Source organism: Fusarium sambucinum, chromosome IV (assembly GCF_050947815.1).
Source record: "Fusarium sambucinum isolate potato_lamoka chromosome IV, whole genome shotgun sequence".
Lineage (NCBI taxonomy): Eukaryota > Fungi > Ascomycota > Sordariomycetes > Hypocreales > Nectriaceae > Fusarium > Fusarium sambucinum.
Window position 1 is genome coordinate 1,618,552 of NC_139291.1, and position 24,591 is coordinate 1,643,142.

Genomic DNA, 24,591 nt, shown 5'->3' on the forward strand with positions numbered 1-24,591 from the left:
CTAGTGTACATATATCTATCTGTTTCAGCGGGCTCTATGGCGCAAGCATTGTGTTCTAATACATCAGGTTTCGTTCACTGTATCGTAAATGATCGAGTGGTTCTAGCATCTGTCTAAGTTCGGTTCGCAACACCTTTCGTCTAGTCCATTTGGTCCATCTGGTTCTCGGTACCTTCGGATTCTTCAACAAGGAGGCCCACCAAACAAGCGGATAGCATAGTCTCGTAATTCACCCAAGGGTGAACCTCACCATACAGTTTCGTAGCGTCACGCCCAGCACCACGCATCAGTTCAGGAACACCGCCAGGATGAAAGTCCGCATATGGAGTGACATTGTACACCTTGCCGTTGAGCGCCATCCAAGCATCCTTACCTTTGCGACCTGTCATGCGCTTCAACATGGATGGAGTAACGCGCAGGTATGGTGTTGAGGGTTCGACGCCTCGAAGGTCAGAATTTGGTCCGGATATGCGAGCCCAGTCGAGAGGAGAATGGCCAGGTGTGAGAAGGACCTTGCGGCTTGGTTTGTTGGGCTTAGCGGAGTGTGTCGGCGGCGGCGCAAGGCCTCCTGATGATGGAGGACCTCGATGCGGCACGGGACCACGAGCTCGTTGCGGCGAGTTCGCAGCAGGGAACTGGGAAAGCGTGGGCATACGACTAACCGGTGGGTTCGCAGTGGACGTCGGAGGAGGAAGACGTCCCGGGGGAGGAGGAGGCATCATAGAAGGCCGATGCGCAGTAGGGAGACCGAGAGAGGGTGCGGGACCCGGAGCTGTGGGGTTTCGTCGGGGCGCGGGGTGGGAGCTCGGCGCAATAGGAGCATTATCGAGGCTGAAGCTGGGGACGTTGATGGATGGAGGGTTCGATGCGACAGCCTTGGGGGTTGTTTGTTCTTCTGGCTCGGCGATGGTCGGGGGTGGAGGCGCAACCTTTGGCAGGGGAGGTGGTGGCATAGACAAGACATTGCTTTTTGCGGTCTTCAGAGAAGACAAGGTACCGGTTGCTGTAGTGGTAGCCTTTCCTTGGTTGTCGTCTTGAGTGGTACGGTTGTCGGCCGGACGAGCCCGGAGTCGAGGGCCCGGTTCCACCTCGTGATCCGATACCATGATACTGGGCCCAGGATCGGAATCATGCTCAGCTTCAGCCTTGTCCTTGGTTGCAATAGCAGGACGACTTCCTCCTCTCCAGCGCAAGAGGACTTGCAGCGGTTCTGGTATCCATGATGGCGGGCGAACTAGAACCCAGACGACAGAGACGACGATGAGTGAGATACCGATGTAACCCATGACGAACACTCCCTCTTGGGAAACAGAACAAAACAAGACGAGATGAGTTTGTTTGCTTTGCCCCAGGTGACTTGTAGAGTTTGGGGTCGATTGGCGAAGAGGAGTGGGTTGTGGAATGGTTATTGCAGAATCATCGAGCCACTTTGCGATGCGCCTTGGAGGTTGTTGATGTCAGCGGACAAAGGAAAAAGAAAGGGCATGGATTAGAATAGTGGGGCCCGGGCCTGGACCAGACTTTGATTCCAAAGCTGGAGCTGGAAAAAACCCGAAACAGAGTTGGAGTCTAGGTATGGATTCACGTTGATTGGTTGAGAAGCTTGAATTCCAGGGTCCCTGACAGTGCCCCTCAGGTACGAACTGCTGGGAATAGCTAGGTACGGATACCTACTTATATTTTGAGTTGAGGGTATTAATGACAATCCTGAGCTAGCTTTGTCTGATGTTCAGAGCTGTAGGTTAATAGACAAAAGCTATGAGATATAACCATAAAAGAGGATTTGTATAACTTGGCCGTGTTCGGGATCTCGAATATCTGTAACGCCTCCCGGGTCTAAAAAAAGACAGCCGAAATATGGTATCCATGTGAATAATAATCGGGTATCCGTAGCATCAGATGAAATGGGGAAAGCTAGAATAATTCCAGAACATTGTGCATATATAATCTGAATTCCTACAGCCTCGCCCGCAAAAGTCAAACGCCTTATTCTTTATAATATTTTATTTGGGCATGAGACTAATGTTACCGTGGATAAAATGGTAGGTTGCCTCTTAAAACAGTCATGCCACAAGCGATCGACAGTGGCATAACTATTTGGCAAGGACCAGGGCACTCGGGGGACGAGATGAAGACCTGACGAGCAGGGGTCGCCTCATGATCAATGTTCTCTCGGTTGGCATGAGAATGTAATAAGAGTGGATAATGAAGGTTCATTGAGTCTTCAGAAAGGGGAATTGGATAAATATTATACCAGATCATTCAGTAATTATGTTCAGATTGATACACAGTAGTCAAGTCAAACATTCGGCTAACCTATCACGGCATCTGCAGACCGCCAGGTATGTTTCGTGATGATAAGAACCAGTTAAAGACGCCAATTGAAGCACATATGAGACGTGTTTCAATAGCATGACATGTGGGCGTAACTTGGGGCACTGTTGTAGTATAAACAATATTCACAAGTCGGTAAAGCATGATCGAGTTTATTGCTGCGACGGACTGGACGGACAAGGCAGAGAGAGCAAGGATGGTCCTATCCTAACCATGCCCATGACTGAATACACAATCCGTTCATCCCGCTAGTTTCTCGTCAAGGCATCTTATGGAGCAATATCCCTAGCATCTCCGTGATTTGGTCGTATTTGTGACTCTCGTCTCCCTTTCCTATTTTCCATCCTTCTACCTGTACTTGTCATCTACAACTCTTCCAGTTATCTATCTATCCACTCCGTGACAATCTCTGTTTCTACCGCGGCTCATTATTAGCGGTGAACAACGTCTTTATTTCTATACGCTGCTTGTGAACTGCCGTCTCCTCTTACCTGCAGCACGCACAAGCAAGACACAAAAGAAAACGTCCCCCCCGCTTTCTATACTCCTCAGACAAAAAAGAGCCACCAGACTTTGTTCATCCAAGAATCGACTCACCCCCACTGCCCTCGTGTCTTGTCCTGTCTCTGATTCTTGAGCTGTTTGTTTACTTTTTTTCTGACGTGGTCGCCTCGACACTGGCCCAGCCTGAAGACTGGAACTCTAATTACCTACCCAGAGACCACTAGCGCTCTAGTGATCAACAGCGCTGTAACATAGGCGCTCCAGGCCATTGCTCAGCACAATTTACTGGAGGCCCTTAACCGGTTTTGTTACCGCTTCGCCCCTTGGCCAATGAGAGCTCACCGCTCCGTCCCGCTACTAGTCATCTCAGCCTGAGCCAGCCCTCCCAGACAGAAAGTCGAGGCTCGTTCGTTTCCGACTTGTACCCAACTCGTGGACGGACAGGATGCGCACTCTAAACACCATCAACTCGTCATCCTCTCGTCCTACATCTCCAGGTTTATCCGTCTCTCAGCCTCGCACTCGACGTCCCCTGACCCCTTCGGCAAACGATAAACTAGTCACCTCGTCTAAACCTCTTCCCAAGACTAGATCCCAGGCTACTACTGGAAAGACCCAGGTTCAGGCCCAGGCTCAAGCTCAGGCTCGTCCCCGGTTCTCCTCGGCTGGCAACAGACGCACGTCGCCATCCCTTGGCTTCCACAACCCGAACCAACAACATGTTCTTTCAGTAACCGCAACAATTACCTCGACCCGTTCTACCTCGTCGAGTTCCGCACCTCCTATCACCAAAATGGCCCCCAGCGAATCGAGACATCGCCCCCCGCAACTCAGCGCCTCTGCTGCAAAGACGGTCGGACGAGCGCCCCTTACGCCCAAGATTGCCTCAACACCAAAGGGCCCTGCATTGGGTGCACCTCCTTTAGTTCGAAGATCAACCCAGGGACTATCCGCTGTTGCGTCGCATCGAGATGAAACTGCAATCACTCCCCGGTCTGGCAGTCGACAAAGCCGTAACAATAGCAACACCACTACTCCCAGTGGAACACCAAATCTAGACCAAGAGAGTTGGAATCCGCGAAACTCTTTGACCTCGATAGGGAGGTTGTCGCGAGCTGAATCTCCTGCAGACCCAGATGCCAAATTCTTTCGTGCTAGCGACGCTCCAACTTCATCACAGCCGTCCGGCCGCCCTTCAATAAACTCTCAAAAATCGAACAACTTCTTTCATGCCAGTAAAGCAACCTCGGAATTCAAGAAAGCCACTAGCCCTTCTGCCGCGCCATATACTTCAGCATCAAACGCCGCACCCGAGCCTTTAGCTTCAAAGTTCTTTTATGCTAATGGCGTTGATCTTGATCTAAAACCTACTTCAGCCAATGCCTCCAGCTCGAGGCTGCAGTCCAAGCGTCCAAGCACCAGCAGTTCAACAAATAACTCAAACAACTCGCAACCTTCGAGGCCACACTCTCCTACCAAGAATCCTCAGCCAAATCCTTCCATCCTCAAGAATGCGGGTGCGCCTGGACTTAGCGGCAGACCGCAAGTAGTGTCACCGCTTCAGATAGCTTCTCCACCGCCATTAGCTCCTGCGGCGTCCATCACTGCCAAAAGACGGGTCAGCATTGAGTCGCCTCCTAAAAAGCAAAGAGGTCATGCCAGAGCCGGCAGCGTGCCGAATTTTGATCATGCTAATTCGCCCAGGCTGCCCATGTCACCAGCTCGGAGGCAGCATGAACTTTCACCCCCCAGTAGCCCTGGCACGATACAGCCGGCTTTGACCATGGCATCGATTCTTCAGATGGCCGAGGACATTAGCGACGAAGAAGAAGAGGATGAAGAAAAGGACACCCAGGACAATGAGTCCCAGCCTGATCTTCAGAGCCCTACCAAGTCTAGCCACGGTGAGCCCGTGAACGATCTGGTGGCTAATGCTCGAAGGGAACGAAAGGTGCAGGATTTGCAAATCACAAATGCCTCTCTCGAAGCTATAAATCGCACTCTGGAAAGACAAATGCGAAAGCAGCAGGCTGAGATTCGCAGATTCCGGCGACTATCGAGGTCAGGTCGGTTGTCTGCCGTTGCTTCGGCTGCCTCTAGCCGAGTGACCTCTGCAGCATTGACGGATGTCCCTATCAGTCTCTCGGATCTCAGCGAAGAGGAGAACTCAGAACCTCCTTCTGAGGATGAAGAGTCACTCGATGAATCTGACATGTCAACCGATTCCATCTCAGCTCCCCTCGATCCGAATGACGAGAAAGCCATGGAAAAGGCCATGGCGCGCCGGAAACGCGATGAGGACCGACTGCAGCTTGACCTATCCAAGCACCGCGACATTCTCGTCGATAGCCAAAAGATCAACCAGAGCATCAAGCGATGTCTTAACTGGACCGAAGTTCTCATCAAAGAGGGCCAGAAGGCTTTGGAATATAAAGTCCGTGTCACAGATGTCGAGTTGGGTGGCCAGATATTGCCTCCTCTTAACGACGACGAAGACGATGATCTGTCCGAGATTGATGATTTCGGAACTGATCCCGGCAGTCCGGTGGATGAACCCCCTCTGCCCTGGGAAAAGAGCTCACAGGACCGTGATAGTGGCATTGAGTTGCAGCCAGACAGCAGTTAACGTCGTTGAACATCATTTTGACACACGCACACGATACCCCAGCAAGCAATGGGCACACAACACGGAATTTTTTTCTCATTGCGTTCGATTATATACACACAAGCCAAGCCTCAGGGCACCACGACAAAGACCACCAATTTGAAGATCAACGAAGTCAATGGAATAAAAATATGCAGGCATACAAGGCGTTGGGCAAGCAAGCAATCGTTTTTGTGTTTCTTTTGTTTCTTTCATCCGCGTTTTGCTTGCCAGCGACTTCATGGCCCATCATGCAGCCATCAATTCCACCTTTCAAACGATCTTGAATCACCACCCGTCTTCTCCCGCGAGAAGCCCCCCAGAACAAAATCACAATCAACACTGGACAACATGCAGACATACGCCCTTTACAAAGAACCCGGGCACTTTTTTGAATTTTTCATTTGTTGCAGAGATTTGTGCTTTTTCTCTCGTATTGTTTTGTTTTTGAATACATACTATGTATAACAGATACCCCAAAGGAAGTTTTACACGCCACAACAGGCGGGTCTGAGATGGAATCATTGGAAGGAAATTGCAGAGAATGGGAGAGCCTAGAGCGGGAATTGCCTTGCTTGGATTCGTGATAGGGTACTCTCTCATACTGGGAAAAGAAGGAATTAGAAGAATCAAGTAGTTGTCGAATAGGAAATGGACATGGACTTTTTAGGAGACGAACTCCAATCTTCAAATCAACCTCAAATTCTCACCACTACAGATTGTATTGACTTGCATGTAAACAGCAGTATAACGATTCGTTTTGTTAGATAACATCAATCTTGTTATAAGCATGTCCGAAAGCTATATTGCCTACCTAGGCTGATGCCACATGTCGGTAACAGGAAACTTATATTATACCCACGCATGGGCCTCCCGAGAAAATGGCTGTAAGATCATATTAAACAAGGGGGAATAACGTCATGAAAATTTGTGTCTAAACCAGTGCCAGTCGTCCTACTCTATATAATCCGTCCATACAGGTATCCTGTTCCCCTACTCTGTCTGATCCTCACTCATAGATCAATTATCTTTTTTCTTCCTCGCGTGCTGCAAATCAAGGCGTCGAGGCGGTGACGGGCTCCTTGTCCTTGTCCCTGTGGAGGTGGAAGGACTTGCGGTCCTTCTTCTTGTGGTCCTCTTCTTTGTCCTTCTTAATGGCGGCCTCGGCCACAAGTTGCTCAAAGACGAGATAGTCGCCCTCTTCCTCAGGAGATCGCTCAGCCTAGGAATTGTTAGTCAGACATATTCAAACAAAATACAAGGGCTCTTAAACATACCCTGATAAAAACGTCACCGATAAGGACCAGAGCTTGTGCGCGCTCTAGTCGTTTGTTGAGGTGGACCTTCTTGTCGTTCAGAATGCTGTCGCAAACCTCGCGCAGGACACTCTGAATCTCGAACTTGCTACCCCTCCACGCCGCAGTAAGAATCTTGCCAGTCACACGTCTCTCGTACTCGGCGCGCTTCTCGTCGGTCCAGTCCTCACCACCCTTCTCCTCCATCTTGGCCATATCCTCCATAGTCTGCTGGGCGTCGATGGCGCTGCTTATGGTGTTCCATGTCTCCTTGACGAGCGTGCCCTTGTCGCGAAGTCTGCTGAAGAAACCGCCGATACCGAAGAACTTTTGGCTGCGGAGGAGACCTGAAGCCTTGGAGACGTAAGTCTGACCGATAGCATGTAGAATATCAATACCGAAAGACTCCATCTTCAAGTTCTCAACCTCAAGGCGCATCTTCTCCTGGAATGCCTTGGTCACATCGGAACCCTTGTCGGTCTCTGTCCACACGCTGAGACGGTCGAGGAGCTTTCGGGAGAGGGTATCGACACGATCCTGTCGAATCTTGGCGCGCTCCTTCTCATAAGCTGCGAGCTGTTCCCGCTGCTCCTTGGTCAGACCACCCTTCTTCTTCTCCTTATTCTTGAGCTCCTCTTCTGTGAGTTCGCCCTTGGCCTCGGCCTCGAGAAGGTCCGAGTGGGACTTGTCCATCAATGCGGGTCGAAGGGGAATCTGGGTTCGGTTACGGGAGCTCGACGAGGGAGCGGGAGATGTGGCATCGGATCGTTGAGGAGCCTCGGTGGAAAGGCCAGCGGCAGGAGGAGGGGCGGCGGCGGCGGCGGGAGCAGCAGCAGGCGATGCAGGCTTGGTTTCCTTATCGTCACTCACGGAAGCAGGAGTGTAAGCAGGAGGAGGTGCGCCAGCATGTTGCTCTGCGTCAGCTGCGGTCTTCTCTTCGGCCTTCTTCTCCTGTTCCTTCATGCTCTCCTTCTTGGCCTCTTCGGTTCCGGGGAATTCCTCTCCAGCAGCCTCGGCGGCGGCGGCTTCAGCGGCGGCGGCCTCCTCCTCTTGCATTGTGATATCCATGGTCGCTGTAAGGTCCTTCATAAGGCTAATCTCACCAATCCAGTCGACAAAGGCCTCGCCTCCGAAAATGGAGCTAAAGAACTCGGCGGGGTCGGCGAAGCCTTCCTGTGGTCTGGCGGAATCCTTTCCAAACTTGTCGTATGCTGCTCGTAGGTTGGAATCGGACAGGACCTGATAGGCCTCACCGATGGCCTGGAACTTTTCGTGTGCGGTAGGATCATTGGGGTTCTTATCTGTTAGGTACCGCATGGTTAGTCTCGCAAGAAATGTATGAATCTTTTGATGTTGAGGTAGGCGAACCTGGGTGATGGACAATAGCCATCTTGCGATAAGCCTTCTTGATCTCCAGCTCAGTAGCTGTTGGCTGAACGCCCAAGGTGTCGTAATAGGCGGTATCGACAACCATGATGGATGGTATTTCCCAGGCTCAAAGGTGTGTCTTTTTGGTATAAAGTGAATATCTATATAGATATTTTAGACAGAAGGTGGGTATCGAAGTAGGTATGGTATAGAGAGAAAATAGGAAACCCAGTCACTGTAGCAAGTAGGGAAAAAAGATTGAAATGGAAATGTTAGATGATGATGGCGTCGGTTTGGCCTAAAATGACCGCCTGCCCGCCCAGTCTTGGCTTGGCGGAAATTTCCTGGTATAAACTTGCTAAGAAACTTTCTCTCTTCCCTGTGCTTCCTTCACCTTCAGGCTTCATGCCCAGCGCAATGGCAGCCCAGCCCAGCCAAGACCAGCCTTGGAGAAGGAGGGGTCTTTAGGTAGGTCTTGACAGGTACGTATTAGCGTCTACGTAATGGTGGGGCAGTGTCTGGGCAGAAGAAGCAGCGCCTCTTTTACCACGTCAACATTTCATAGATTCAGTAGAATAATTCAGTTTACTTCCAAGTTTTCAGTAATCTGCGAACTCTTAGTATGTGTGACTAATCTATGGTGACAGAAGCAATCTACCTTTTCTCATCGGCGAAAGGCATAAGCTCAAGTCTGAACTACAGACATATCAGTCGAGCTCTTATCTATGGACACAGTTTTCGTCAAGCCAGTACGATAATTGCGGCAAGATTTCGATTTTATATAGAAAGCTTGATATCTGCCTTTCAGCTAATGGAACAAAGATAGTCAAACCACAGACCGTGAGCGGTTCATACAACTGCAACATGCTACTTACATACCTTGGTACAGACTTCTATAAACCCATGCGCCGTCTGTGATATATTCTTGGCCAACTCGAAAACTCAGTATACAATGACAGGTTTGTTTTTATCCCAAAGACTCTTCATTTCTTACTGAGACTTGCATAGTAGCAGACTCTTTCAGAACAAAAGTGCTCTTTCAGTGGGTTTGTGTCCCCTGTCTCTTGACCGGGTGGCAGATGACTAGCATTGCAGCGCAATTTCCCGTAGTAACTGCAACCTCTCCCAGAATCGAGATTGGCAAATGCCATGTCCAAATCATCCAATCCTATCGAACCGTACTCGGTAGTCTAGTCAAGCTGGTGCACAGGCGTAGAGTTTGCTTGGGTTGAGTCCGGCAGGGCGGTCAGGGCCTCCGGATCGTCTACATGCATAGGGGTCCGTTGTCAATCACCTCAGAAGCTCTTGTTCGAACAAATTGAATGGTTGCTCCAAGGCGGTCAAGGTCAGACAACTGTCTATAGTTGTTCATCTATTGGTTCATTGTACCCATTTGGTAGTGAAAGCTGTTCGGCAAACTGGGGCATGGAGATCTTGTTCTGTTCTGTGGGTTGTAACCGCATCAAAACAACAGATACATGACGGACGTGATGCTCATCCTCAACATGTTTGTTTCGATTTTCAAGGGTCTGCCTAACCAGGGTAAGATCAGTTCGCTTGAGTGTTTCTCTTTGCTTTGTTTGACAACACTACCGTGTCCGGGCCGGCAGTTAAACTGCTCTTCGAAGCGACATCACCACCGGTATTCCGGTTGTTATCAAGATGCGAGATCCGGCTAAGATGTCAGATGGTTCCCAGTTGTTGCATACTCAAATCTGACACGAGATTGAGTTCAATGTCAATTTGATACTGAACTGTGGTAGGGAAACCGAATACGATGATTAATGCGCTTAGCGGGGCGCTTATGCACGCTCTCGCATCGTTGTACAAGGAACAGCCGCATCCACCTCCAAGGCGAGAAATTGAGCTCTTGCATATTTTGTGGGATTTATCCGGAGCGGAGGTCATCCAGTCCTATTTTGCTTCGCATTTATCTGTCTTCTTTCTTCCTTCTCCAAGCATCGTGTGGTAGCAAAATTACCACAAGACGTTTCCGGGACTTCCTCGTAACTGAATTGGTATATAACCTTTTCTCCCTCCCGTTCATTTGACTCTGTACGGCTGTAACAAGACGTGCACTGTTTCTTCATCCTCTCACGCGCTCAACTTTTACCTCTCCTTACCCCCCCTTCCCCCTAACTTCTACGTCGCCAAGATGGGTTACCTTTACTACCTTCTACACCCCTACCAGCTTCGGGCCATTATTCAATGGTAAGACTATACTCCTCTGGCGCATCCTTAAAGAATATGTCTAATGGCACTCTAGGAAGGTCTGGCATGATCCCGTCCACGAGCGAGACCCCAGCACCGAGTCACCTGAGCTGCAGGAATGCTTCCGTTACCTCAACTTGACAAGTCGCAGTTTTGCGACTGTCATTCAAGAGTTGAACCACGAACTCCTCGTCCCCATCACTCTCTTCTACCTCTGCCTCCGTGGACTAGACACCATCGAGGATGACATGACCCTGCCCCTAGAGAAGAAGATTCCTCTTCTTCGAAACTTTCATAACACTATGGAAGAGGATGGTTGGCAATTCCATGAGAGTCAAGAGAAGGACAAAGAGCTGCTGGAGCACTTCGATGTCGTCATCACAGAGCTCAAGAAGATCAAGTCCCCCTACCACAACATCATCAAGGAGATGACTGAAAAGATGGGTAACGGCATGGCTGACTACGCCGAGAACGAGGAGATGATCAAGAACGGTGTGCAGACGATTGACGAGTACGAATTGTACTGCCACTACGTTGCGGGTCTCGTCGGTGAGGGTCTAACACGCCTCTTCGTCGAATCAGAGCTTGCCAACCCCAAGCTTTCCGAGCGCCCTTCTCTTACCGAGTCTATGTCCCAGTTCCTCCAGAAGACAAACATCATTCGAGATCTCCGCGAGGACTGGCAAGACGGTCGAAGGTGGTACCCCAAGGAGATCTGGAGCCAGCACGTGGACAAGTGGGAAGACCTTTTTGACCCTAGCTATGAAACTAAGGCTATCGAGTGTGTGTCCCACATGGTTCTCGACGCACTAAAGCACTGCGAGGAGTGCCTGTTTTACATGGCCGGCATCAAGGACCAGAGTGTTTTCAACTTTGTTGCCATTCCTGAAGGCATGGCCATTGCAACACTGGAACTTTGTTTCCGCAACCCTGATGTTCTCAAGAAAAACATCAAGATCACAAAGGGCGATGCCTGCAAGATCATGTTCGAATGCACACAGAACCTCTTCACCGTGTGTGAGGTCTTCAAGCGATATGCCCGCAAGATCGCCAAGAAGAACGACCCTCGCGACCCCAACTTCCTTGCCATCAGTGCTCAATGTGCAAAGGTATGTCTTTTTATTCCCGCTGCTTCTCTGGCCATTGCTAACAAATCACAGATCGAGCAATTTATCGAGACCCTGTTCCCTAAGCAAGATCCCAAGAAGCTCACTCTTGCTCAAAACCAAGCAGAAAACAAGGAGCCCACCATGGATGCTGGCGAGGCCGTTGTTCTCTTCGGCGTTGTCATCGCAGCCTTGGTTTGTATTTCGGGCATCATGGTACGCAACCCTCTGGCTCCCAAGGTCATACTCAACTAACAACCATCTAGCTTGGTACCGCTTGGTTCTTTGGAGCTAGGTTCGATCACATCTTTAGGGAAGCCAGCGTCTTCCTACCGGGTGCCGAGAAGGCCACCCCCATGATTACGGGTCACGAAGAATTGTAATATCATGCACGCGCCGAGTTATTTCTTGCTTTCTTTTTTTCACGGCAATATTTTTTAACGATATCCTAACGTACATACCCACCTTGAGCACAAGTCCCTTTTGGCATGGGACCAGCCCGTTGAGCGAGGTGCTGGGCTTTATACTCTTGTTTAATACTACGAGCAACGCGCGATACAGCCCGCGTTGCCAATTTCAGTGTTGTCCCCCGTTCCCCAATGCTAATGATGTGTCTCTTGTCTTGAAAACTATTACTCCCTGCACGGATGTCAAATTGCAATCTAGTCCTTTTATGACTAAGGTTGTGCCGAAGAAGTGCGAAAATTAAATCCTTGCTCTTGGTTTCCGCCGCGAGGCGACGTCACGCCATAAGTCTTTTGTACATCCTTCCAGTACATCAGACTAATGGCGGCAAGCAAACATTTCAATACCACCTTGTAGAATTTTATTTATTTATTTATATCCATGAAAACATTGTTTGACGATTCTTCCTTCTTTGGGTCGACTCTAGTGTGACTAGTAATGCATGACATGCGTCTGGACATGGTTTCAACTTTACGGTTTCGTGCAATGTGATATGACACTACAAGGCCATGCCCTGGCTGATCTCCCGTCAACGGGACATTCCTCTACATCAAACGTGTCTGAGCTTGGATCCTGTCCTCAAGGTATCAGAAAAGTTGGCCGCTCAAGATACAGGAGACGAAATTAGCAGATCACTTCATGCTATTTAGACTGTGATCTTAGGTCACTTATTTTTGTATTCTAAAGCTTAGAGTCCATGTTTTTCTTTCTAGCTACCTGCAAAGGTTACATCGTGCTATTTTGAGGCACGGGCTGCTGCAGGAACAAGTTTTTCGCTATGCGTTGGTCTGTCGGATCTCTGATTCCCGAGAGTCAAACCGTTACATGATGGATGAATGCATCACACCACTGTTCACTTGTTTGAAGGCAATGTGGTAATTCAGAAGATCTATGATGTCGTTACGTAGTATCCATATCTATAGTAACAAATAAATGCGTGTTTCGAAATGAAAACTCCTGATGCACATGCGAGGCCGTTCATGAGTGCACCCTATATTACATCCTACCCAAACACACGCGATGGGGTAGAAGAGTCAGGTATGTGTGGTAAACTAGCCAAGTATCCTGAAATATGTTTTATAATATGAAAAGAAAATTTGTCGCTTTCCCTTGTCCCTATTTCCCTGATTGATGCTGCGACGCTGCTTCTATTGGTTGCCGTTGTTGGCGATGCCGTCGGTGGTGCCACGGACGTTGTTGCGGACCTTGGCACCGCTCTCCTGGGCAAGGCTCTTGATAAGACTAACGACCTGATCGGGGCCGGAAAGCTGCTGGAAGCCCATGAGGTATGCGGCGAGACCGGCAACGTGGGGAGAAGCTGTAAAAGGGTTAGCATGAGACTTGTCTCGGGAGTGATTGGGAAGTAAAACATACCCATGGAGGTACCGCTGAGAGTAGCCGTGTCAGTGTTGGACTTGATACCAACACTGAGGACATCGACACCAGGGGCGTAAACGTCGACCTCAGGACCGAAGTTGGAGAACTCAGCACGCTGGTCGGTAAGGCCATCGATGGCACCGACAGTGATGGCGTTGGGGGCAGATCCGGGAGAAGTCAGGGAAGTAGCCCGCTGTAAGTGATGTTAGCTACCTGTGATTGAATACTGAATGAAGGATCAACTTACGTTCTCGTTACCAGCTGCCACAACGGGGACAACGCCAGCCTTGAAAAGAGCCTCAATAGCACGGTTGATAGCCTCGGACTTGTCACCACCGAGAGACATGTTCATAACAGCCTTGCCAGCACGGTTGTTCTTCTTGACATCGTCAACGACGAACTGCATGCCCTGGAGGACGCCAGAGTTGCTACCACCACCAGAGGCATCAAGAACCTTGACGGCAACAAGGTCGACCTTCTTGGCAACACCAAAGGTAGCACCACCAATGGTACCAGCGACGTGGCTACCGTGACCGTTCTCATCATCATCCTATTCAGTTAGCCTTAGGTCTAGTCTCATGGAATATCTGATGAACTTACGGCATTGTCAATGAAGTTGCCTCCGAAAGTGGCACGACCCTCAAACTCGCTGTGGTCGATCTTGATACCAGTGTCGACAACGTAAGCAGTGATACCCTCACCAGCGGAGTCGTCGAAGATGTAGTTCTCCTGGTCGGCCTGGGCGTGGGAGAGACGGTTAAGACCAGGGGGAGCGTTGACTTGGGCAATGGCAGCGTTAAGCTGAACACGGCTATCGGCCTCGATGTAGGCAACCTCATCGGACTTGAAGAGATCCTGGACCATCATGTCGTCGGCATCGAGAGACATGGCGCGCCATGTGTTCATGCGGAAGGACTTGATAGAAGTGGACATGGCGTTTCCGATAGCGCTTCGCTTGTTGAGGTTTCGCTTCTTGATGGTGGATGCGATGGAAAACTCCTTGGCGGCAATGGCATCATCATCGAAGGTATCGTTGTAGACAACGATGTATCGGTTAGGGATAATGTTGAGAGCATCAGGGTTAGAAACCATGGCCTTGACGAAAGAACTGATTCCCATCTTCTTGTCGAGCTCCTCACCAAGTGCAGCACCAACATCGCCGCCAATAGCGTTGGCCATGTCACCAATGGACCCGGCAACATCCACGGGGGCCGCGGTGGCCAAGGGGGCTGCAACGAGCAGAGAGGCGATGAATGTCTTGAGGAAAGCCATGATGAATTGAATGTTCGTTTTGTGGTTAAAGTTGTTTGAAAAAGGTTATGTTGAAGTGAGAGAAATGTGAAGTGGTTCCAGCCGTTTCACTCTGTTGAGAACTCGATCGTATAATAAACCGGGCTCGGATTTGAAGGAAGGTGAGCTTTGTATTGACAAACAAAGCAGTAAGTGAATGCTAGAAGAGGAGTGAGGCGATCAACGCTCCTCTCGTGATGTCTGAATAAGGACCGGTCGTGTGAGTGCTCGTGAGTTGACGATACACTGTTCAAAATAAACAATGAATGTGAGAATGATTAAATCTAATTGACACTGACTAGCAGGTACAAAGAGGCAAAGGGAAATAGGGAAAGGAAGAATGAGAAAAATAAAAGACTCAAAGAGACGTCTTCCAAACAATGAATAACCCGAACAATAGAATGAGAATGGCCGTCCAGCAGCAAACAATGGGTGGGAGAAGTGGGTTTAATAGGAGAATATCGAACAATAGAATCTCAGCTTCTGACTGGTGGCCTGGATATTTCAGATCAAGCTTCAGGAGGGAGCCGCAAGATCCATGGCGGGGATGAGGCGCTAGGGGTCGTGGGCCTAAGGTTTCGGCGTCAGGGACCAGGGACCAGGGCCCCCAAGTGTTAAACTGTTTAGTATTAGTGTATAGAAGCCTGCTTGTACGACGATACGTACATAGTCGCCAAGTCAAGCGCCTGAGCCTAACTCCAAGAACCCCCTAGAACCCTCAGATTTTCTGTTCTCGGTGGGTTTGTTAATGCGTATGCCTGTTCAGTCATCTTGTTTACTCGAATCATTATAGCTCGCTCTGCCACAGGAGCTGAATATAGCCAAATATCTGGCACACTTACAGTGGCAGTGAGTAGGTTGCGAAACCATATTTGCTTTGAAGCAGTCATGATGGTGTTTGCAACTACAAGGCCACCTGATCGAGAGTCATGATTGATTGGTATACCTAAAATTGGCGTTTGACTGTTGTTTCTTGACAGTACCGAAGTAGGCGCAACACCAGCTCTCGTCCGCAACGCATTGGGCGAGAAGAACCGTTAATATCGCCCACAAACCGTGGCCCCAGTCTGTACCGCCAATGACAAGCAGTTAAAGCCGCCTCATGGCTGTAAATTCGGGTGACTGGCGCGGCACATGTCGTACGGTAGATGACTGTCGAATCGGTATTCCCACTACTTGTAGCGGCAAGATTAGTGATGAGCTACTTAGTCTTGATGGTCAAAGCAAGGGGTAGTGAAAATAAAGTGCCCCCTTCCAGATAGTTGAGCACTTGGCTAGACAGCTCGTGCTGTCAGCTGGTCTCTGCAGCCCAACCCCAGAAATGCACATCTCAAGATGAAGTCGCATCTACCAGGCCAAGCCTCAAGCCAAGGATGATGCCGAGAAACATTGATCATGCATCATCACCAGTAAAAAGAATAACGGGTTTGTGACTCCTTTGAGAAACTTCAATAACGCAGTACAATTGGCGGCCAACATAAAACCCCAATGTCACATCATTACCGAGGATCCACTCACTGGAAACCAGCCAAGCCCATGCTTCCCTCCAAGCCATCCAAGAATCGGCGCTTGGTGACCCCTGGGCTACCCCTGTCAATCCCAAGTTTGAAACAGCAACGCTAGGCTTTGGCGTCTGCACATGCAAGGTACAAGTCGATTTGGTTGGCCTGTGAAGTCTTTTACCACACGGCGTCTTGTTGCCAAACGAGCCTTATTCCAAGCGCCGTGGATAACAAACGCTATGTGTCGCCGAAGTTGGAGTGATACGTGTCCAAGGTCGTACAGTATCGTTGTTATGTTTGTCGGCTTGTTTTGTTTTGTTTTGGCGTGTGCCAGAGAAAAGTTTTACATCTGATCAGGATGGTCTAGCTAGCGTCTTGATGGCTCACCGTTAACAAATGACCCAGGGGCTGTCTGGACATTCCTGAAGGGGCATTTGATGGCCGAACACACTAGATGATGAGCATCTATAATCCCGGGCTGTCGGGGATAAAATAGGCAAGATGCTATGCAGCTCACGGGCCCATGGCGTCTCGAAGATGACCAGGACAAGGTTTCTGCGTCAAGTTTTGGTGTGGCTCAAAGTCAAGGAAGGCTAGTTAGCGATCTTGAGACAACCTCGGAGAAATCGACCTGCTCTAACAAGTCAAGCAATAAAGTGGACTTCGTCTGCTCTTTGCCGTTGCTTTTTCGATGGATAGATCAGTATTTTCGCGACCAGATGACACGGGATGAGGCCAGAGAGTGGGTTTGAAACACAAGCAAGAATTTAAGCGATCGGTACTTGGGTGCTAGATAAAATGATTCCAAGTCTGCGTTTGCGAATACCTTCTGTTTCTGATGTTGATGTTTCAGTAACGTAGCAGTTCAGTGATTTACTGTTTGGTGCCTTAGGTAAGTTGGTGCAGGCGAGGAAATCACCTGTTTGCTCCTTCCCGGGCACTAATGATTACATCCATGTTATTTCAGCGATGATCAAGGGAAGGAACGTCTCCAAAAATACATACATACTGATTGACTTCCAAGCCGACGTGGATCCGCCGAGTAAAGTCTAATAAATTGCCAAGCTTATTCAGACGACAAATCATTTACGTATTTCCCAGGGACCTATTCTAATACTCATAAACATTCTACAATTTCTTCCCGCCTTTGACGCCGAATACCTGCAGAATGATATGTATACTACATTGACAGGTGACCTTTATTGTACAAGTATTTTTGGTCTTTTGAGATGACGAGGCTCTGAAACTTGCAGAATCGCATCTAAAGAGTCTGGATTGTCTCAAGAATAACTTGACACGCAGTGATCCTTGTCCTGTCTACCTATATCACACGTCGCCCACAGAAAGGGCCCAATAATTCCCACCACCAAAGTGACATGAGAATTCGGGAAAACGGCAACTGATTGCGCAGCTGTTTCGATCTTGTGCAAATCTGTTTAATTTTCCGTCAACCGATGCTACATGATCAACATGCTGGAGTGATAACGTCTTACGTATTGCTTGTTATTCACAGTAATCGGCCCCAGGCGGAGATCAACGGATATTATGGCTGCTTCAGTTCACCATATATGCATCCAAGACTAACCCTTTTACTCCATTGGTCTTTACGCGAAGTTATCATATAATTATCTGTGCCAAGTCTATAGGGGATACCTGAGACCACACCCAGAGGCGCAGAGATGAAGGACAGCGTAGACAGGGGGCTAAACAACCTTCAATAGAAGGTCGAGTTTTACCCCATGATATATCACAAAGATCGCTTAAGCTCGTGAGCTGTAGAATCGGCTGCAGATGAAGTACCCCTTTGTTGGAAACGTAGGCGCGCCAATCGATCACATGGCGGCTATAACATTCGCTTGGTCTGGATGAATTGCCTACATTGAAAACAAAGCACTGATACATATAACGTCGAGGGTCCCCAAACAACTAGCCTAATGCAGCATATATGTCCTCGACATTAGATGCCGAGGTCTTCTTCTATCCGAAAAAGGGCCTTGGCCGTGATATTTGGAAGCTGGGCAGGCTCAACCTCATGCTTCATATTTCATGCGCCCCTTTTCAGCCAGGAGGCTAACCTTTTAGACCATCGCAAATACTCCTTTTGCTGCTCGCCAGATAGAGAGGCTAGTGTCAACAGAGGACGTGCTAACGAGTAGCGATGGCTTCGATGACTCGTTCCTGCAATAGCTTCTCTGAGGGACTCCCCTCGAGTTCTTTCGAGATTGAGTTCAACTTTGTCTTTGTGTTATGCTGCCTAAGCTTAACACTCCCAGCAAGATATTCAAATCACACATCGAGCCCAAGACCTCCAGGCACCAAGGATCGGTCCTTGACATCTTATCGTGATTCCAAAGGATAGGAATCAACAATACCTTGTTTGCCAATGAAGCTTCTGAACGAAATTCCCGATGCCTATTCGACGAATCGATTCCAATCAAGACATGGATACAACCCCCGAAGATCAAGCTGCCTCCCAGACATGAAGAACCTATGCTGACTAGCAGCATCTCCGTATTCACGCTTCCCTGGTATATAATCATTCTGATCGTGGCATCCCGGTCCATATAAGCGCGAGAGATTCCGAGATATCTTCGTGATACTTTCATGATGCATGCCACCAAATCGTCCCGGGGGCAGCAAACTCACGGACGGGCATGATGGATATTGTGTTGTCAGATATTTGCATCTTCTTAACAAAGATATCTAGAGTGTCGTGGCTTATACGGTAAGATATACTCTGGTCGGCCACGCAAATCGTGAATCGGAATATCAAACATCTTGGGGCGATATCACCGACCAGTCAATCGCATGGAAAAGCCGGATTTCGGCTTCGGCATCAAGTTGACGTGATATGTTCGTAAAGCTGAAGTGACTCACCTCATGGTGCAACATCGGAGTTGTGGTGACTCGTGGCGGAAGACCGGGGCCGAGAAGTCTTGTTCTGATGCCGAGGAGCGGGGTTAACAGTCATTCTCCTTCTCAAAACTCCCGGTTCGATATTGAGTCTATATAATGTCCAAGTCGGTATCAAATTGAGCATTTTTTTTTTTTTTAATTATTTAAATCTCGCCTTGTACCCCAAGCCTGAGCAACACTTCCGGTTTCAATATCAGTATCATCTCCTCGTGTTGATATCAATATGCCCGACTACTCCGCCATCGAGACAACTCTGGCTTCTATAGCCGCAAGCTCCTCAACGATTGAGCTTCTTCGTGATCTACACAAGCAAGCCCTCGATGAGCCAGCCTACGTCAGTACAGATGGACCAGCGTCCACTGCTCTTGACAAGTTTGTCGCTCTGGATCCTGACAAGTGCGCATTCGTATATCTCCTGCTTCGGTCCATGAAGGCACGCTTTGTCGTCGAGGCAGGAACATCATTTGGAGTCAGTACTATCTATCTCGCTCTAGCGGTTGCACAGAACTCTGGTTCGCAGCCAGGAAAAGTCATTGCTACGGAGAACGAGCCTACCAAGGCTGCCCGGGCTCGCGAGTACTGGGGCCGAGCTGGTGATGATATTGAGAAGTTCATTGAATTACGAGAGGGGGATTTGCGCGAGACGCTCAAGACAGACCTGCCGGAGCAGGTAGATTTCTTGCTTCTTGATAGTGAGTTGATGTTCTATCTCGTTACGAGATTATTCGTTTGAAAACTATTGCTGATCGAGTTGTAGTTTGGACTCCGCTGGCTCTCCCTACTCTCAAGCTGGTTCAGTCACGTATGCAACCTGGTGCTACAGTGGTTGTAGATAACACCGATGCTGCCAAGACTGGTTATAAGGAACTCATGGCCTATTTGGAGGATGGCGCAAACGGTTTCAAGTTTTCGACTGTTCCATACTCGGGAGGTCTTTTGGTAGCAGTTTATGTTGGCAACTAACCTAAGAAGAGATGTTGAACTTACGATGGACATTGTCCTTCATACTTCATAGCCTTCATTTTGGTATGATGATGTTTTATAGGATTACAATCGTGAATGTGTAAGGGATGGGATGTTGGTTAATGCTTCCACGATGATCTCCATCCCCAAAAGGTGGGTTTCGGCATTTGCATGATGGGGAAGACATCACTTTATGTTGATTGACAGGGATTGTCATGCAGCAGGAAGATCATTCGGCAATTGATGAACAACAAATCATTCGGGCGATAAGATATCCAAGATTACTATTAGCTGTACAAGTCAATATTGTTTTCTTGGAACCAACATATCTTTGCATTCAAATCTGATGCTCGTTAAAAGTTATGGTCTAGGGTAACGGAGATCGAAATTTCATGCTCCAGGTCACGGATTACCATGACCAATTATCGATGTTAGCAAGAGTGTTTCTGTTATAAAAGCTCATTTCAAGAACAATCAGCCATGTTTCGGATAATCAGACAATTCAGCTGGTTGCTCGGTCCAACTGTGTACTTTTACATCTGGAATGAATCATCGATAGTGTCTAGAACTAGAGGAAGAAACGGGGAATAAGCAAACAGATCGAGCCTGGCGCGACGCTAACAGAAGATTCCATGTTCAGGGTCTTGCAGGGGGGTTCAGTTCATGAAAACCAGACATTGTGCGTGATGAGAGAATAATGTGTGATATGATTAGATCGGACTACAGAGGTTATTGGGTACTTATGTTTTGAAATTTGATAAAGTTTGAACGTGTGTGTCTTGTGCCCAATGACGTGATAAAAGTTGCTGATTTAGTTGGTGCATTAGTCGGGCAAAATGTTAAGAGAAAAGGAAACCTGGGCTGAAAGTTGCTCGTCTGCCTGGTCGCCCAAAGTGAGGCGCCTACCTGGGCTCCATATTGATTTGAGGGCCTGGCCTGTCCACTGTAGACCTCTGAAGAGTTACAGCAAAGAGTGGAGGGAGGTTGGTTGACCGAGCCGATCATCACTTTTGTTTGTTGAGAATAAAGACCTCAGATTAATTTCTATCTTTATTGTTGCCATGGAAGGATTCTCTGGTTACCTGCAGAATTCCTCTTCCACATGCCTTCCTTTCCTTGGGTGTGGGCCACTGTACATGTGTTTGCTGCAGCACAGTGGACTCCCCGTTGCCGCTAAGAAGCACGCGACCTCCACAGTGAGGTTAGGTTGGGTTCGGTTCTTGATAAAGATCCATCTTGAAGAATGAATGGCAGCGGCAGTTCAGAATAATCGATGCACAGTATATGGTACACTTCATCACCAGTCATGTGTTTTTTTCTGAGCCTTCGAGATAAGATGCCGATCGATGTTGATGAGCCACGTCGTCGTCACCTGAGAGATCACTCACACAAAAACAAAAAACACAAGGCTTGGGATATCATGGATGTAAAACAAAGCATCGTTGGATAGATCTGCATGGTTCGACAATCAATACTATCACTTTGTACAGTTGAAAGAGATATTCTCTGCATTGCCTTTATCATGGTAAAACTAATAAACAAGGTCTTAAGTAAAGTGAGGGGTTCAATGGAACAGTCCTAGGTAGGCTGCCCACTGCTCTGCGCTGTACTTGCACTTGCTACGCTGTGTGCTGCGCTGTGCTGCGCTGTGCTGTGCTGTGCTGTGCTAATCAACGCCTCCCAACCTACCCCAATCTCAATCTCAATCTCAAATACCAATCAATTTAATCACACCCAACCTGCTGCTCATCATCTTCCTTTTCATCTAATTTTCCTCCCCCTTCTTTTTCACATTTACATTCTCTTCCACACGAACGCCAAATCTTCCACCTCGTAAACTCATATTATCGATCGATCAACCCTGGTTTCGGGATTCCCATCTCATCGGGTCACGCTCGTCTCGTGTCGTATCATATCCATTCGTCACTCATCGCATTTCCTTTTTTATTACTACCATCCCCCTCCCTGGAAACGCCCAAAGGTCTAGGCCATCAGTCGCCCAGTCTCCTTCTTATCCATTCATCAATCCCTCCCTCCCGTCCGTTTCTTCTCCCGTCTCTGTGTACTGCACTGTGCATACCTACTTTGGTACATACGCAAACTTCAAGGCTTAATCCCCAGCCCTGCAATAATCTTCGTCTGCCAACTAACGAGACTTTGCTTCGTCGCCTCATTTATTTCGACCTTTTTACCTTCGCCCTCGCTCGTCCACCACTGCTTCATCGTCTGCCCGATTGCCGTCATACAATAGTGTTTTGACCCTCTGAGATGCCATACGGGCCGGCGTTGGAGGCATCTTATGGAGCATCTTGAACCGTTGTCTGATAACGACGTCGATATGGGAGACTCTTTCAGCGAACCCATGGACACTGCCGATGACGGCCATACTGGCCCTCGTGCGCCTTGTCCTACCTCTATCACTGCATCCGCCCTTCTACCCATCCGAGATGGGTTTTCACCACGGAGAACCGACTTTAGCGACAACCGAGACGACGATGCGGATTCCGATACTGAATTCGCCTCCATCATGGCCTCATCCATGTTGACTGGCATTCACAATACCGCCTCCAACCCCGTCTCTCCGGGCTCTTCCAGCCCTTCTCACGATCAAGCCGCCAAGACATCCGATTTCGTCCCTCCCACGAGACCGAGTAGCACGCCGTTTCCTCATCCCGATCACCGGCATTCTAAGCCATGTTGCCTCAACGGCTTTTCGCACGGCGCCGATGAAAATCCCACTGCGGACTCCGCGGCTTCATCCGACACTGAGCCTATCATCTCACACCCAGAAACCAACTTCAATGATCTACCGATTGAGGTTCATGAAGCCATTCTGGACCACCTGTTTGGCTACCGAGTCTCCGCTACATCTAGAAGTTCCATGACCGTATCAAGCATTAGCAAGAGCTGGGGAACGGCGCTCAGACACTCCAGGAGAAGGGAACTGACCGCACTGGCGCTTGTCAGCGATGTCTGGAGAGTTCTCGTCCAGCAACGACTTTATCGACATATCAAACTCAAGGCGACCATAGACTGCCTGGAAGATGCCATGGTGCACTTGGCAATGCACGAGCATTTGCAAACCTATGTCAAACATATCGAGATCTGGTTCCCCGTTTTCCAACCCACCTACGGACCAGTCGCTCTATCTAACAGTCTAACGCTACCGACGGTGACAATGGAAGGATTGACCAACGCTACATACACTTTGCCGGGTAATAACTGTACCCTCGAGCAGGTCTTCCAATTTGTCGGACAAACTCTACCCCAGGCAAGAGTTCTGACTTTGGAGGGAGGAGAGCGACGCAAGGCTCCTAGAGTCCTTCACTTTCCCGAGCAAAGAATCGATCCAGCTATCTACAAATCGCTACCGACTCTTCACTCAGTGCAAACCCTCGTGACAAGGGGTCAATGGAATCTCATGAGGGATAACCAAGACTTTGCAACAGTTCTGAACGCGTTACCAGGTCTTTACGAATGGCAGGGCTCGTATAGTAAGCCGAAGTCTAAGAGCTACATTACCATGGCTGAGTTCCTTCCACAATTGCCACGTCACGTCACGAATCTAAGCGTTTGCCTTGAGAGTGACTACCGCCGGGAAGGAGTCATGCCTCCTTTCTACTCCAAGGTCGTCCAGAAGACACATATCTGCGCAAGAATGGCCGAGATGTTGCCCTCGCTGGAGCATTTTGCGTATACTGGCCGTGTTTGCCACCAATTCTTCGACATAGCCATGCGATTGACAGATTCACGAGACTATCGACTCAAGACACTGGACCTGACTGTCAAGAATTGCTGCCGCTACAACACTAGCTTCCACGAAGCTGGCTCTGGTATCCAAGATATGGGATTCATTGATGCGTTTGAGAGGCTGGTGTTGTCAGCAATTCGTGCACTGGAGAAGCTCAAAGGGGTGGTTTACTTGAGGATTCGATTTGTTGATCTCGGTATGTTCGACTATTGACCTGATTGTTTATTATTTACTAACCTACGTGTAGATTCTGTTCTACCACCTCTGAACCCCTTCTTTATCATGCGCAACGGTGCATGCTCTGGTGTGTGGAGCGAGAGAATCTTGGCCGAGATGGGACGCGTACGTCCCGATGTTCACTTTACTGAATTGAGCGAGTCGTTTGGCAACATCGTCTATAACAAAGATGGAAGAATGGTCATTACGCCTGAGCCTCCCAAGACGAAGATTACGTCTCTCAAGTTGGCAAACTACCGCTCCCTCGCGACAGGCATCACAATCCAATAAGCAGATCAAGCAAATGCACTGCTGCTGACAAAATCACGAGAAGGCTTCTCAACTCCCGACATGAATCATTATTCGTTTCGCATTGTTATCGTTATTTCTTTTTTTGGGCAGGCGTTTAAGGATTGGACCTTTGGTTGAAGGGAAGCTGTTAATCGAACCACATACCCAGGAGGTGGGAGTTATGAGGGCGCATGGACACACGGGAATGGCGGGCTTGGCTTTGAGAAGAATTTGCTTGGGATTTGTGTCAAAAATTCATGAAGAATGGAAGAGAAAGTAGCGCGATTATTATCCCCAGGACGCGACTTCCATATACCCGATGATACTGGCGATTTGGCATTATAATTGACGAATAAGA

General features: G+C 48.8%; 7 protein-coding genes across 7 annotated transcripts; 4 read left to right on the plus strand and 3 right to left on the minus strand.

The window, feature by feature from the left end:
* Positions 1-140: 140 nt before the first annotated feature.
* On the minus strand, positions 141-1,286 carry FSST1_000583 (cytochrome b5-like heme/steroid binding domain-containing protein; the record flags this gene model as incomplete). Its single annotated transcript, XM_083232145.1, has 1 exon — positions 141-1,286. The coding sequence occupies one exon, from the start codon at positions 1,284-1,286 to the stop codon at positions 141-143; it is 1,146 nt and encodes a 381-aa protein (XP_083090765.1).
* A 1,997-nt stretch (positions 1,287-3,283) lies between these two features.
* On the plus strand, positions 3,284-5,464 carry FSST1_000584 (uncharacterized protein; the record flags this gene model as incomplete). The annotated part of the gene is made up of 1 exon (XM_083232156.1): positions 3,284-5,464. One exon carries the CDS (start codon positions 3,284-3,286, stop codon positions 5,462-5,464), a length of 2,181 nt encoding a protein of 726 aa, XP_083090766.1.
* A 1,072-nt stretch (positions 5,465-6,536) lies between these two features.
* Positions 6,537-8,251, minus strand: FSST1_000585 (X-domain of DnaJ-containing-domain-containing protein; the record flags this gene model as incomplete). Its single annotated transcript, XM_083232167.1, has 3 exons — positions 6,537-6,704; positions 6,760-8,078; positions 8,146-8,251. The coding sequence occupies 3 exons, from the start codon at positions 8,249-8,251 to the stop codon at positions 6,537-6,539; spliced, it is 1,593 nt and encodes a 530-aa protein (XP_083090767.1).
* A 2,049-nt stretch (positions 8,252-10,300) lies between these two features.
* FSST1_000586 (bifunctional farnesyl-diphosphate farnesyltransferase/squalene synthase) lies at positions 10,301-11,845 on the plus strand (the record flags this gene model as incomplete). Its single annotated transcript, XM_083232176.1, has 4 exons — positions 10,301-10,356; positions 10,412-11,465; positions 11,517-11,678; positions 11,729-11,845. The coding sequence occupies 4 exons, from the start codon at positions 10,301-10,303 to the stop codon at positions 11,843-11,845; spliced, it is 1,389 nt and encodes a 462-aa protein (XP_083090768.1).
* Positions 11,846-13,075: 1,230 nt separating this feature from the next.
* FSST1_000587 (peptidase S8/S53 domain-containing protein) lies at positions 13,076-14,576 on the minus strand (the record flags this gene model as incomplete). The annotated part of the gene is made up of 4 exons (XM_083232187.1): positions 13,076-13,245; positions 13,302-13,497; positions 13,552-13,854; positions 13,905-14,576. 4 exons carry the CDS (start codon positions 14,574-14,576, stop codon positions 13,076-13,078), a joined length of 1,341 nt encoding a protein of 446 aa, XP_083090769.1.
* Positions 14,577-19,235: 4,659 nt separating this feature from the next.
* FSST1_000588 (S-adenosyl-L-methionine-dependent methyltransferase) lies at positions 19,236-19,975 on the plus strand (the record flags this gene model as incomplete). Its single annotated transcript, XM_083232198.1, has 2 exons — positions 19,236-19,704; positions 19,770-19,975. The coding sequence occupies 2 exons, from the start codon at positions 19,236-19,238 to the stop codon at positions 19,973-19,975; spliced, it is 675 nt and encodes a 224-aa protein (XP_083090770.1).
* A 2,299-nt stretch (positions 19,976-22,274) lies between these two features.
* On the plus strand, positions 22,275-24,233 carry FSST1_000589 (uncharacterized protein; the record flags this gene model as incomplete). Its single annotated transcript, XM_083232209.1, has 2 exons — positions 22,275-23,922; positions 23,974-24,233. The coding sequence occupies 2 exons, from the start codon at positions 22,275-22,277 to the stop codon at positions 24,231-24,233; spliced, it is 1,908 nt and encodes a 635-aa protein (XP_083090771.1).
* Between the last annotated feature and the right edge of the window lie 358 nt (positions 24,234-24,591).